This window comes from Equus caballus, chromosome 8 (genome assembly GCF_041296265.1).
Source record: "Equus caballus isolate H_3958 breed thoroughbred chromosome 8, TB-T2T, whole genome shotgun sequence".
NCBI lineage: Eukaryota > Metazoa > Chordata > Mammalia > Perissodactyla > Equidae > Equus > Equus caballus.
Window position 1 is genome coordinate 64,407,428 of NC_091691.1, and position 14,699 is coordinate 64,422,126.

The 14,699-nt window shown below is 35.8% G+C and overlaps 1 protein-coding gene and 1 long non-coding RNA gene across 4 annotated transcripts in view; one reads left to right on the plus strand and one right to left on the minus strand.

Annotated features, from left to right (window-relative positions):
• Nucleotides 1–14,637, plus strand: part of GALNT1 (polypeptide N-acetylgalactosaminyltransferase 1) — a 135,517-nt gene extending 120,880 nt beyond the window's left edge. For all 3 annotated transcript variants that reach the window (XM_070220914.1, XM_070220913.1, XM_001496769.6), the window contains 3 exons: nt 8,981–9,079; nt 9,552–9,686; nt 12,453–14,637. In XM_070220914.1, the coding sequence (XP_070077015.1) occupies nt 8,981–9,079; nt 9,552–9,686; nt 12,453–12,599 (381 nt within the window). In that variant the 3' untranslated portion in view covers nt 12,600–14,637. The remainder of the gene's footprint in view (nt 1–8,980; nt 9,080–9,551; nt 9,687–12,452) is intronic.
• Nucleotides 1,818–14,699, minus strand: part of LOC138915289 (uncharacterized) — a 50,410-nt gene continuing 37,528 nt past the window's right edge. The window contains exons 2-3 of the long non-coding RNA XR_011421016.1: nt 9,885–9,954; nt 1,818–2,082 (exon numbers count right to left, since the gene is read on the minus strand). This is a non-coding gene — a long non-coding RNA (uncharacterized lncRNA). The remainder of the gene's footprint in view (nt 2,083–9,884; nt 9,955–14,699) is intronic.

Below are 14,699 nucleotides of genomic sequence, written 5' to 3' on the forward strand. Positions count from 1 at the left end.
GGACACTGCTGAAGACATTAACACAAATAGCCAACACAGGAGATTATCCATCTATCTTGCCGTCATTTCCCCAAATTTCTCCCTGCCAAGGCCCTATGTTGAGGTGTCCATATGCCTGTCAAACCCAGTGTTTTCAAAACTCATAACTACTGTATACCCTCTATAATTATCTTTATTCTCAAATAATTTAGAGTAGGTACATCCTAAAACAACTTTTGTAGGGATGTTCTATATCAAATTCCCAAAGCATCCTGCCAGGAGTTATTTTCCTGCTAGGTTAAGAATCATATTTATATTCAAGAGTATCTACTCCAATGAGGAAAAGCTCTCTTCTTTCTTTTCCATATCAAATCGCTCTTTTAGTTTAAGGGTCCCTGATAATTTATTTTATTATTTTTGTGTGTGTGAGGAAGATTGGCCCTGAGCTAACATCTGTTGCCAATATTCCCCCTTTTGCTTGAGGAAGATTGTTGCCAAGCCAACATCCATGCCAGTCTTCCTCTACTTTATGTGGGATGCCGCCACAACGTGACCCCATGAGTGGTGCCAGGTCCCACCAGGGATCCAAACCTGTGAACCCTGGGCTGTCGAAGTGGAGTGCATGAATCTAACCACTACACCACCAGGCCAGCCCCAAGGATCCCTGATAATTTAGAATCTCAGTTGCCAGTAGACATCCTGATGATTACCAAATATATTACCAAACAAGAGGGCATATCTCATTTCTCTTTCCAAGATAGTGCTCAAGATGTAACTTGGAATGTGGGTAAGTTGGAAGGAATTGATAGTTTAATAAGTACCACTAAACATTCTGCTGTTGATCCACACTGTATGTATACCAAAAGATGGGACAAAATCCTCTAAAGAGTGGGAGAACCCAGAAGCTAGCCCATCTTTTCCTTAAATTGAACTTCAGAATACTCCCTATATGTCAGAAGGTTCCTACTTTTCTTTTTTTTGGTTTTAGTCCTACTTTTTTCCGGAACTTAACAAAGGAGACGTTTGACTAGAACATCCTTACATTAACTAGTCTTCTTTCATGTATTTTCTTTTCCTCCTTGATAACATGTCTACATTTTATCTCATTCTGTATTTTCCAAATGTTATTTTTTCAATGACTTTTTACAAGTGTCAGATTTTGGATAACCAATTCTAGTACCTATTTACATCCCAATGTAAACACTGGAGCAAATATATGTCAGCACTGTTCTGCCTTCCACACCTTACTGGAAAGCTGATAATTGGTTAAATACCCTTAAAGCTATATATGGAATTACAGTTTTGAACATCTGATTCAACATCCCTAGAAAATATGTTTGTTCCTAATTTGTCCTTTCTCTCAAGACTTTTTAAAGTTATCTGTCACCAAATAAACCTATTAACTAGCATCTTAAAGGGCAAAACTGTTCCCAGAACACCCCCTGGTCTTCCTGGCTTTTCACGTCCTCGAGAAATCATCTTACACACTCCATAGGTGAGTTAGTCCACATGTATTCCTACAAGGAGGAGGAGGACCTTCTCTGAAAACTGTCTTCTCTAGCCATCTACTGTGTAGAAGTACCAGCCTGGAGAGCAGATGGCTCCTTCGGCTACAAACATGCCACATATCTGTTGAGCCAAACAGAATCCTTCCAGTTGGCAGGAAAGAGTGGTTTCCAATCTTTGGAGAAACTCTACTTTTTAACATCTAATGGTCAGTAGTAACCCAAAGGGATAGAGACTCAGATCTCTCAAGTCAGAAAACAACCTGGAATTATTCATAGGAATGTTGTAAGGATGGTATAAGCTGTAACATACAAAAGTCATAGAACAATGCCTAGCACAGAATAACCATACTTTATTTGCTATAATTTATTAGCAACATCAGTTATAGAAACAAAACAACCAAAGTTGATTTATTATAATTACAGAGTAGTAGGAAGCCCTGTTACATTTGGGGAGAATTGTATTAATTTTGACTTTGGTAAAAGATAATTATTTAACCAAAAGGCCATTACATATGAGAGAGAAACCGAGGATGACATTGGTTCTTCTCTAATCATTCCTATGGCATTTGTTCCCTTTCTTCAGCCACCTTTACATCTATATTTGAAAGAAAAAAATCGAGAAAAAGAAAGAATTGGAGAGTTTGTACTTTTTTTCAAAAGTACAAGGAAATAACTTTTATTTGAATATAGGGGATAAAGACTCATTTTGTCACAATCTGAACTCAGTTCTTTTTCAAGTAAGATAGTCATGATCCTCAAGTATTAATTAATTACCCACTGGAGTGGAGAAAAATGTGTTTTATGCAAATTGGTATCTAACTATAAAACCTTTTATAAACTCTATATGAGATAATAGGTTTCTGAATTAAAATAGTGGATAAAAGAGATGATGTGAATTACGTGGTATAAAAATTCCTGGATATGATGTGTTGGACCCAGGAGAAAAAGGACCCTTGGGTTTCCATCTTGAACAGTTGGACTAATTGTGGGATTACTAATAAAAATAGGGATATCAGGAAAAGAGGGGAAATTCTGGAGGAACAATAAGATTTGTTTTAGATAGCAGTTCTCAAGGTTGGGTAGAGTGGCAGGGGCATATTAAAATATTGGGAAGAGGAAGCATCAGCATTACAAAAAAATCTTGTTTTGCATGAACCGAGATTAAGGTTCTGATGAAATAGCCAGATCGAGGTGACTAGCAATAAGGTGGCAATGCAGATTGTTACTATTTCTGAGCCTGCTATGTGCTAGACTCTGAAACAGGTACATGGTTGCATTATAAATGGCTTATTTGTGGTTTTAACTTTACCCCCACTTTATCACACAAAGTTAGTTCCATTTTTTTTTTCCTATCTTGCTGACATGACAGATATAGTTTGTCACATATCTCCCTTCTGGCTTACCTGCTAACAAAACCATCCATGGAATGAATTTAAGACTTTCAAATGTCCATTAATTTACCATATGCTTTTGAGCTACCATGGTTCAGAGGAAACAAAATATCAAGGGGCATTGCTTAAAAATTCTTCCTACTTCTGATGACTGGTGTAAATTCCTTTTATGTAATTGACAGATATCTAACAAAAGATTATTTCCACCACACCATGCTAAGTCTTCCAGTTAAGCCAGGCTCCAAACTCTGATTAGAAAATACCCACCTTGAGTATCCTAAGAAGTCATCATAGTTATCAAAAGTAATACCTCTTATCTGGGCAGTTAACTGTGCACACGGAGTTGTTAAATGGCTTTAAATTATTAGGCGGAGTAGAGCTTATTGAACTAAACATAAATCCTAAAAGAACAGCTTAGAAAAATGAAAGAAATAAGAATTTAAACAATTTCTCCATGAAACACAAAAATTACATATATAAACAGTAAGACCTTTCTAGACCACAGAATTTTAGATAGCCAGTGATTCCCTGTCCACACCCCCCACCCCAACACATAGCCCTTGCCTCAGGAATTTGAGGTTTTTTTTTTTTTAGATTGATTGATTTTTTATTGCAGTAACATTGGATTATAACATTGTATAACTTTCAGGTGTACATCATAATATATTTCGAATTCTGTGTAGATTACATCATGTTCACCACCCAAAGACTAATTATAATCTATCACCACACATGTACCTAATCACCCTTTTGCCCTCCTCCTTCCTCCCTTCCCCTCTGGTAACCACCAGTCCAATCTCTGTTGTAATGTGTTTGTTTGTCGTTGTTTTTATCTTCTACTTATGAGTGAGATCATAGGGTATTTGACTTTCTCCCTCTGACGTATTTCACTTAGCATAATACCCTCAAGGTTACATGTTGTTATCCATGTTGTCACAAATGGCCAGATTTCATCATTTCTTATGGCTGAGTAGTATTCCATTGTGTATATATACCACATCTTCTTTATCCATTCATCCCTTCGTGGGCAGCTAAGTTGCTTCCAAGTCTTGGCTATTGTGAATAATGCTGTGATGAACATAGGCATGCATGTATCTTTATGCATTTGTGTTTTCAAGTTCTTTGGATAAATACCCAGCAGTGGGATAGCTGGATCGTATGGTAGATCTATTCTTAATTTTCTGAGGAACCTCCGTACTGCTTTCCATAGTGGCTGCACCAGTTTGCACTCCCACCAGCAGTGTACAAAGGTTCCCTTCTCTCCACATCCTCTCCAACACTTGTTTCCTGGTCTTGTTAATTATAGCCATTCTGACAGGTGTGAGGTAATATCTCATTGTAGTTTTGATTTGTGTTTCCCTTAGCTAATGATGTTGAACATCTTTTCATGTGTCTGTTGGCCATCCGTATATCTTCTTTGGAGAAATCTCTGTTCAAATCTTTTGCCCATTTTTTAATTGGGTGGTTGGGTTTTTTTTGTTGAGACGTATGAGTTCTTTGCATATTTTGGCTATTAACCCCTTATCAGATATATGGTTTGCAGATATCTTCTCCCAGTTGTTAGGTTGTCTTTTCACTTTGTTGATGTTTTCCTTTGCTATGCAGAAGCTTTTTAGTTTGATGTAGTCCCATTTGTTCATTTTTTCTTTTGTTTCCCTTGCCCAGTCAGACATGGTACTTCAAAATAGGCTGCTAAGACCAATGTCAAAGAGCGTACTGCCTGTGTTTTCTTCTAGAAATTTCATGGTTTCGGGTCTTACATTCAAGTCTTTAATCCATTTCGAGTTGATTTTTGTGCATGGTATAAGATAATGGTGTTCTTTCATTCTTTTACATGTGGCTGTCCAGTTTTCCCAGCATCATTTATTGAAGAGACTCTCCTTTCTCCAGTGTATGCTCTTGGTTCCCTTGTCGAAAATTAGCTGTCCGTAAACATGTGGGTTTATTTCTGGGCTCTCAATTCTGTTCCATTGATCTGTGTGTCTGTTTTTGTGCCAGTACCATGCTGTTTTGGTTACTATAGCTTTGTAGTATATTTTGAAATCAGGGAGTGTGATACCTCCAGCTTTGTTCTTCCTCAGGATTCCTTCGGCTACTCGGGGCCTTTTGTTCCATATAAATTTTAGGAATCTTTGTTCTATTTCTGTGAAAAATGTTGCTGGAACTTGGATAGAGATTGCATTGAATCTATAGATTGATTTAGGAAGTATGGACATTTTAACTTTGTTAATTCTTCCAATCCAAGAGCACGGAATATCTTTCCATTTCTTTGTGTCTTCTTCAGTTTCTTTCAACAATGTTTTATAGTTTTTGGTGTACAGATCTTTCACCTCTTTGGTTAAGTTTATTCCTAGGCATTTTATTCTTTTTGTTGCAATTGTAAATAGAATTGTATTCTTAATCCCTCTTTCTGCTACTTCGTTGTTAGTATATAGAAATGCAACCAATTTTTGTATGTTGATTTTGTACCCTGTGACTTGACTGTATTCATTTACTATTTCTAAAAGTTTTTAAATGGATTCTTTAGGGTTTTCTATATATAAAATCATGTCATCTGCAAGTAATGACAGTTTCACTTCTTCTTTTCCAATTTGGATCTCTTTTCTTTCTTTTTCTTACCTGATTGCTATGGCTAGAACTTCCAATACTATGTTAAATAAGAGTGGTGAAAGTGGGCATCCTTGTCTGGTTCCTGTTCTTTAGAGGGATAGCTTTCAGTTTTTCTCCATTGAGAATGATATTAGCTGTGGGTTTGTCATATACAACCTTTATTATGTTGAGGTGTTTCCTTCTATACCCATTTTATTTAGAGTTGTTAATCATAAGTGGATGCTGTATCTTATCAAATGCTTTCTCTGCATCTCTTGAGAGGATCATGTGATTTTTATTCTTCATTTTGTTAATGTGGTATATATCACATTGATTGATTTGCGGATGCTGAACCATCCCTGCATCCCTGGAATAAAACCCACTTGATCATGATGTATGATCTTTTTAATATATTGTTGTATTTGATTTGCTAGTATTTTGTTGAGTTTTCCATCAATGTTCATCAGTGATATTGGCCTGTAATTTTTCTTTTTTTGTGTTGTCCTTATCTGGTTTTGGTATCAGGATAACGTTGGCTTCATCAAATGAGTTAGGAAGCCTCCCCTCCTCTTCAATTTTTTGGAAGAGTTTGAGAAAGATAGGTATTAAGTCTTCTTTGAGTGTTTGGTAGAATTCACCAGGGAAGCCATCTGGTCCCGGACTTTTATTTTTGGGGAGGTTTTTGATTACTGTTTCAATCTCCTTACTGGTGATTGGTCTATTAAAATTCTATACTTCTTCTTGATCCAGTTTTGGAAGGTTGTATGATTCTAAGAACTTATCCATTTCTTCTAGATTATACAATTTGTTGGTGTATAGCTTTTCGTAGTTTTCTCTTGCAATCTTTTGTATTTCTGAGGTGTCTGTTGTAATTTCTCCTCTTTCATTTCTGATTTTATTTATTTGAGCCTTCTCTCTCTTTTTCGTGGTGAGTCTAGCTAAAGGTTTGTCAATTTTGTTTATCTTTTCAAAGAACCAGGTCTTGGTTTCATTAATTTTTTCTATTGTTTTTTTAATCTCTATTTTGTTTATTTCTGCTCTGATTTTTATTATTTCCTTTTTCTGCTGATTCAGGGCTTTGTTTGTTCTTCTTTTTCCAGTTCTTTTAGGTGCACTGTTAGATTGTTTATTTGGGATTTTTCTTGTTTGTTGAGGTAGGCTGTAAACTTCCCTCTTAGAATCACTTTTGCTGTATCCCATAGGTTTTGGCATATCATATTTTCATTTGTCTCCAGGTATTTTTTTATTTCTCCTTTCATTTGTTCATTGACCCAATCATTGTTCAGTAGCATTTTGTTTAATCTCCACATTTTTGTGGCTTTTCTGGTTTTCTTCCTGTAGTTGATTTCTAGTGTCATACTTTTGTGGTCAGAAAAGATGCCTGGTATTATTTTGATCTTAAATTTATTGAGACTTGTTTTTTGGTCTAATATGTGATCAATCCTGGAGAACATTCCATGTGCATTTGAAAAGAATGTGTATTCTGTGGTTTTTGGATGGAATGTTCTCTATATATCTACTAGGTCCATCTGGTCTAATGTGTCATTTAAGGCCAATGTTTCTTTATTGATCTTCTGTTTGGATGATCTATCCATTGGTGTAAGTGGAGTGTTAAAGTCCCCTACTATTATTGTGTTACTGTCTATGTCTCCTTTTATGTCTGTTAATAATCGCTTTATATATTAGGTGTTCCTATGTTGGGTGCATAGATATTTACAAGTGTTATAGCTTCTTGTTGGATTTTTCCCTTTATCATTATGTAGTACCCTTCTTTGTCTCTTGTTACAGTTTTTGGTTTAAAAAGCCTATTTTGTCTGATACAAGTATTGCTACCCCACTTTCTTTTCTCTTTCTTTTCTTTGTCATTTGCATGGAGTATCTTTTTCCATCCTTTCACTTCCAGTGTGTGAGTGTGTTTAGGTCTAAAGTGTGTCTTTTGTATGCAGCATATGTATGGGTCTTGTTTTTTTATCCAATCAGCCACCCTGTGCCTTTTGATTGGAGCATTTAGTCCATTGACATTTAAAGTAGCTATTGATAAATATGTATTTATTGCCATTTTGTTATTTTTTTTTCTGGGTGTTTTAGTAACTCTTCTCTGTTCCTTTCTTCTCTTGCTCTCTTCCCTTATGGTTTGATGGCTTTTTTTAAGTAATATGTTTGATTTCTTTCCTTTTACTTGTTTACTTATTATAGTTTTTGGTTCGTGATTACCATGAGGATCCTATAGCAATCTATATTGAGTTGATAGTCTCTTTAGCTTGACCTCTTTCTAAAAGCTCTACTCTTTTACTCCCCTCCTCCCACATTTTTTGAAATCATATCTAATCTCTTGTTTTGTGTCTACCCATTACCCCTCTTATTGAAATAGGTAATTTTAGTACTTTTGTCTTTTAACCTTCATATTATCTTCATAGGTGGTTGATCTGCTACCTTTACTATATTTTTGCCTTTACCAGTGATTTTATTGCCTTTTTTGTTGTTGTTTTTTTGTTTTTGATAATTTTCTTATCCCTATTTATAGTCTTCTCTTTCCCACTTAAATAAGTCCCTTCAGCAGTTCTTGTAGAACTGGTTTCTTGGTGATAAACTCCTTTAACTTTTGGTTGTCTGGGAAGTTGTTTATCTCCCCTTCCATTCTGAATGATTACCTTGCTGGATAGAGTATTCTTGGCTGTAGCTTTTTTCCTTTCAGCACTTTAAATATGTCATGCCACTTTCTTCTATCCTGTAGGATTTCAGCTGAAAAGTATGCTGATAGCCTTATGGGCTTTCCTTTGTATATCACTTTTTGCCTTTCTCTTGCTGCTTTTAGGATTCTCTCTTTATTTTTAATTTTGGAAATTTTAATTAAAATGTGTCTTGGTGTGGGCCTCTTTGGACTTATCTTTTTTGGAGCTCTCTGTGCTGCTTGTACTTGGATGTCAGTTTCCTTTCATAGGTTAGGAAAGTTTTCAGCTATTATTTCTTCAGATAGGTTCTCTGCCCCTTTGTCTCTCTTCTCCTTCTGGGACACCTATAATATGAATGTTGGTGCGCTTGATATTGTCCGAGAGTTCCCTTAGACTGTTCTCATTCCTTTTAATTCTTTTTTCTTTTATCTGTTCACTTTGAGTGATTTCCTCTAGTCTTTTATCCAGCTTGCTGATCTTTTCTTCTCTATTATTTACTCTTCTGTTGAGTCCCTTTAGTGAATTTGTCATTTCCAGTATTGTATTCTTCATTTCTCATTGCTTCTTTTTTATATTTTCTAATTCTTTCTTGATGTTCTCACTCTGTCCCCAGTATCAGTGATGACCATCCTTATGAGTTTTTGTTTGAACTTTTTGTCAGGTAGATTGCTTATTTCTGTCTCATTTAGTTCTTTTTCTGGGGTTTTGTCCTGTTCCTTTGCTTGGAATTTATTTCTTTGCCTTTAAGATTGTGTTATAGAAAGTTTAGATTGATTTTAATGTGTGTCTGGCTAGTTAACCTCTCTGACTCCTGATATTTTCATTTTTCATTGTCCCATAGATACGAAATGTGGAAACAAATCAGTGTTTAGATAACATGGCTAGAAAAGAGAACGAAAAAGTTGGAATTTTTAACTGTCACGGTATGGGAGGTAATCAGGTGAGTATTTTAGTAAAGCTTTAAAAGGGATAATTTTCAGATTTGATTACTTCTGCCCTTTTTATCTCATGATGTCATTCAGGAAATATTTTCCTATGTTTAAAGAGAAAATAATAAAGACCTTTAGGAGAAGGGATCCTTCAATCCAGTGATTATTTTTAAATGAAACATTTGTAAAAGGCCCCTTGTGACCACTGTATTTATACTGCTGTGTGTGAGATTAATTTTTCCCTTATGACAGCCTTTGACAAAACACTCGGGGTATACGGAGAACTCAAAGTTATTTTTTCTTTCCTCTGTGCAAAATTAGTGGTAGCTTTTCTGAGTCATTTATTCTCTGTTACGTTAATAAACTTCCAAAATCATGTAACTTGAAATACTTGTTTTTTCCCTGCCAGAGTACTGGGCATATAAAACACTGACTAATTTCTTTTACTGTTAAAACTTCTATGTGTGCATTTGTGTTTTTCAGGTTTTTTCTTATACTGCCAACAAAGAAATTAGAACAGATGACCTTTGCTTGGATGTCTCCAAACTTAATGGCCCAGTCACGATGCTCAAATGCCACCACTTAAAAGGCAACCAACTTTGGGAGTATGACCCAGTGGTAAGTTATTAGTTGCATATAGGAATAAAGTTATGTGTGTCATTGGGTATATTTATATACTTTACAGCTAAAAGAATGAATTCCTCTGGAGTGAATATGGATCAAACTGTTCTTGTACTCTAAAAATTGACAGATGAGAAAAACAGTATAAGTACAATAAACATGTTTTAGTCTCCTCAGTAATTAAATTAGTCTTACCTCTAGTCCCTGGGTCCTTGTTGTCACTAAGTAGCCACTCTTGCCTCTGTATGTCCTCAAGCTCTGCAGTCTAGCATGGGAGAAATGGAACAGTAAGTATGCTTTTTAAATTAATGAATTAAACACTTAGGTAGAAGGTAAGCTTTAATGAATAAAATTCTCTGGCTCATAATAATTTTTCGGTGACATATATAACAAAAATTTTCTATTTATCTTCGCTTTCCTCTGGAACCTCCCCCTCTCCCCACCCACTCTGTGTACTCACCTAGAGGCACTTACAAGATACTGGTTCAATCAAAGCATCTCCAGTAAACCACTCTCCCTTGCCTCATGTCTGCCTAACCTCTGAACTTGTGCTTTTGCTCCAGGGTTCTGCAACCAGCACCAGCATCTTCAATATGTCTTTCTCTGGTTCTTTTTCTTCTGCTTACAAGCACTAGTTTTCTTCTTCATGTTAGGAAAGACTTTTGTTCCTATTTCACTTTCTACAGACCATCCTACTTTTCTTCTGCATTGTATGATGGTGAATGAATGGCTGGCACTCATGCCTCTGGGTCTCCAGCCCTTCCTCCTGCCTTGGCCTGACACTGTACAGAAACAGCTCCTAGATACAAAGCCAGCATTCCTGTCTCTTTTTCCTTAACTTCTCTGTAGCATTTGCTATGGCTAAGCAGATAATATTTTAAAGTCCTCTTATGCATTGGCTTTAGATGCCCTACTGTTTAGTTTCTTCTGTTTGCTTTCTCTCTCTTCCTTTTGTCTGCTTTCTCACTCTGCTTCTTCATTCTGCCCCTTAAATGGAGATGTCCAAAGTTTTGACTTTGGCTGTCTTTTCTCCCCATACTGTGTCATATACAAACCCTGGTCTACTGTAATGGTCAACCTGCTGTTCCCTGAACATAGCCTCTACTTGCCCACTTGACATTTAAGATCATATCCAGCATGACAGTAGCCTATTTCTTTGTTACGAGTTTATTTTAATGAATCTAAGTAAGTGAAACATACATTTTTAGAACTTGGGATGTGAAAGATGGATTTCCCAACTAAATTTTTCGTTGTGTTTAGTTTTTTTGTTTCTAATACTAACAGTGGGCTTGATGAAGGTTGCCACTCAGAGAAGCTTTGCAGGGCCTTCTGGAATGTTTGAGGGGTTCTTTTTGTACTTTGTTTTTGTCTTACATGTGACTGAAGGCCTTGGCAGCAAGCAGTGTGCATGGAGACCTGTGGCTCCTCTGGGTGTCAGATTGTGTTCATGGCTCCTCGGGGCATTGCTAGGATTTTGAGTTTTCCAGTAGTGAGTGCCACTTATCAAGAGCTTACTCTAAGCTAGGAAGCACTTTCTGTACATTATCTTAATGTTTCCTCATAAAAACTCTTGAATATTTTTGTCCCCATTTTATAGATGAGGAGCCTGAGGCTCAGAGTTCTTCATTTAGGGGCATATAGTTGGTATGTGACAAATCTGGAATTCACTCTAGAAATGTCTGACCACAAGGCCCATCCTCTCAAGTACAGTACTACACAGCATCCACATAAGAAGTAAAACCCACAGCCATGCTGACTCTCTTCCAGGTTCTATTCTTAGGCATTTATAAGACTTAAAATTTATAATACTGAACCTAAAGTCAGTGTTGATAGTAAACTATGACATCTGCAAATGTATACTGCCTTGCCAGTTTCCTACTTTGACTGTAACACAGAATAATAATAAACAACTGAAAGCTCAAATAGTTGTACACAATCATTAGGTTTTAAGTTCACATAGGTAGAAAAGAGGGCTTATAAAAATGAAACATTCCGGATAAATGAATTACATTAAAATAGAGCCATGAGTAAAAAAGTCAGATAAATGTGTTAATAAACATATTTCACATTTCCTTATAGTTGTATACACCTATAGGATAATGCTTAATACAAATGCCTGCACAGCCGCTTTGGAGTCCTTAGCCTGACCAGGTTCTGGTACCAGATTCATTAGTGTGGGTCAGTGTGTATCTGTTAACTCTCATCTGTCCTCTCCTTTTGAAATTATTCTAATAGTCAACATGACATCAAGTCTAGAATGTAAACAAATAGGAAGATATATAGCTATGTCTATCAGCCATTTATTAAAGACTGCTTTATAAATCTTATGATTTCTTATGATTGTAAGTCTTCAAAAAGACCTGAGTTTCTAAGGACTTGAGGTTTGGCATCACAGAATTAATCTGAACAGCTTTATCACAGGACTTTACAATAGCTTTTTGAACACAGGATGAGGATCCTGAATTAGGAACCATTAATATGATCATTTTTTTAGGAAGCTGAAGCCGAAAAAAGTGAAATTTCTCACAGTGTTACAGAGCTTATAGAAGAATTGGGACTTAGAATTTAGGTCATCTTACTGCAAGTCCAGTGTAACCCACTGTACCCCAGTGCCTTTCTCCCTCCCACATAGCTTTTAATGATGTCTTTTAAATAATTTATGTTACCAAAGGAAAAAAAAACCTTTTCTACAGAGTAACTTAATAATCACCAAAAGTTTTGTTTTCCTCTTTGATCTTAAGACTTTTTTCCTGTCACTTTCAGAAACTAACCCTGCAGCATGTGAACAGTAATCAGTGCCTGGACAAAGCCACAGAAGAGGATAGCCAGGTGCCCAGCATTAGAGACTGCACTGGAAGCCGCTCCCAACAGTGGCTTCTTAGAAACGTCACCCTTCCAGAAATATTCTGAGACCAAATTTACAAAAAAAGAAAAAATAAGGATTGACTGGGCTACCTCAGCATACATTTCTGCCACATTCTTAAGTAGCAAAAAAGGAAAAGTGCTTTCCTCCTGTGGGATGTAAGGTTTATCAGCCATTAAAACTTAGACTCCTCTCGCTTTTCACTTGCTGTGAACCAGCCTTCCTGTCAGAGGACATGAAACTACATAGTAGCGAGACTGTGCACACTGATGTTTACAAGATTGAAAGAGTCTTTCATCAAGAGTCATTGTAAAGAATATTCAGACAATGAGACAACAAACGTGCTTTCCGGAGAGCTGCACCTTTTATGGTTTGCTTGCACATCAGTAATTTCTGCTGAACGTGCTGTCATAATGAAGAGATTTCCAAGATTTTTTTCTGATTAGAACTGGTAGCCAGTATATTAAATATTGATATAAAAAGAACTGGAACCAGATTCAGAATCATGAAAACAACATTTTTACAACAATTTAAAAAAAGCTATATTAAACAGGGTTTAAAGGAAATTAGAACTATGAGAAGTAAAAATTTGTTATAGTATAGTATCAAATTTCTATATAGATTTTATACCTCAGTGGGGAAAAATAACTGATTCCAATGACATTCATTTTGTCTTCATCTGTGATAGTCATGGATGCTTTTTTTTCCTTGGGGTGCTGAAATTGAGCTGAAAAAAGTGGCTCTTTGAACGTAGTTTTAATTGCTTTCTACTATTTTTTTATTTGGTTGTGGGCTGTTGGAATTGTAATTTTTAATTGCCGTTAAAAATGGAGATTTAAAATAATGTCTGGTCTCACTGAACAAGTTAGATGTCTCAGTTGCTCTTGGGTCAACTGGCTTACAGACTTTCACACACACATTCTTATTAGATTTTTCAACTTAATTTGATTCAGCTAATTATGCTTAATACCCAAGATTCATACTACTGTACTACGGATTTGTTTTCACAGCAATAAATCTCTTCAGTTCTTTGTTTATGATTCCACTCAACAAAAGGCCTACAGAAGTGATTTATTATTTGGGTATTTGGAGAGGATACAGTTGATGGTTTCTTGGAAAACTTTTTTCACTCCATATTCAGATGTGCTTCACTGTCAAGTGCATATTTAGATTAGGTTCTTGAATTGTAATGTTGATTTGCTGCTTTTTTTTTAATAAAATTTGACTGAAAATGTTTAATTGGCATTTTTTAATGGGTTAGCCAAAGAAGTGCAGTTGTTACTCCGTATTATTAGTCCTGCATTTCTTCCCTAAATTCCACTTAGGTTAAATTGGTTTTCCTTTTTTTTCCCTCCGATTTTTAATACCACAGAATAACCTGAGTATTGATTAAAAGTTGAGTATCAAATTAATATTTTAATCTCATAGAGAGATCTCATTGTGACATTTTTCCTGATATGTAAAGCAATCCATTGGCAAAAGTGAGTATATTTTCCTTCCTGTTTGTAAGATTATATTTAATGATATTCTTTTCTTTGATTATCAAAGACTCTCACTGCAGGCAGTGCTATTTCTTGTGCCTAAGAATGTTTCTGAAAGTTGCATCACTAATTATACTTGCCAGGTTGAGTGTACAGAAAGTTTTTCCTATCCTATTCAAGTTAATCAATATCAAGCACATGTGGATGCTTTAGGGTGAGGCTGTTAATACAGAATGCATAAATTTTGTCCCCAGGAAATTTGAAATGAAGCAGGTGTTGGATGGAATTTTTTTTCCTACTCCATGAGCTGTGTTAATTCTATCTTCAGTAGGCCTAATGCTTGAATAAACCAGATGTCTAATCAATAAATTATTTTCATGCTCAGAATTTCAGGTTTTTGTACTCTAGCATAGCTTGGTCTTATTGCTTACTGTAAGAAAGCTTAACAGCAATGTGATTTAAGGTTTTGTTTTGTTTTTTAAGAGGGGGATGTGAGTGATTTAATTCATGGGTACTTTTAGAACCTGATAGATAATCCCATTGCCTTTATTTTTCTAATTAAAGAATTCCTAAATACTTTGAAAATATAAAATATTCCTGAGTAGTTGTGCCTTACATTGGTTTTATTTGAAGTTAAAATGGATCCCTATTCATAACAGCTATTTG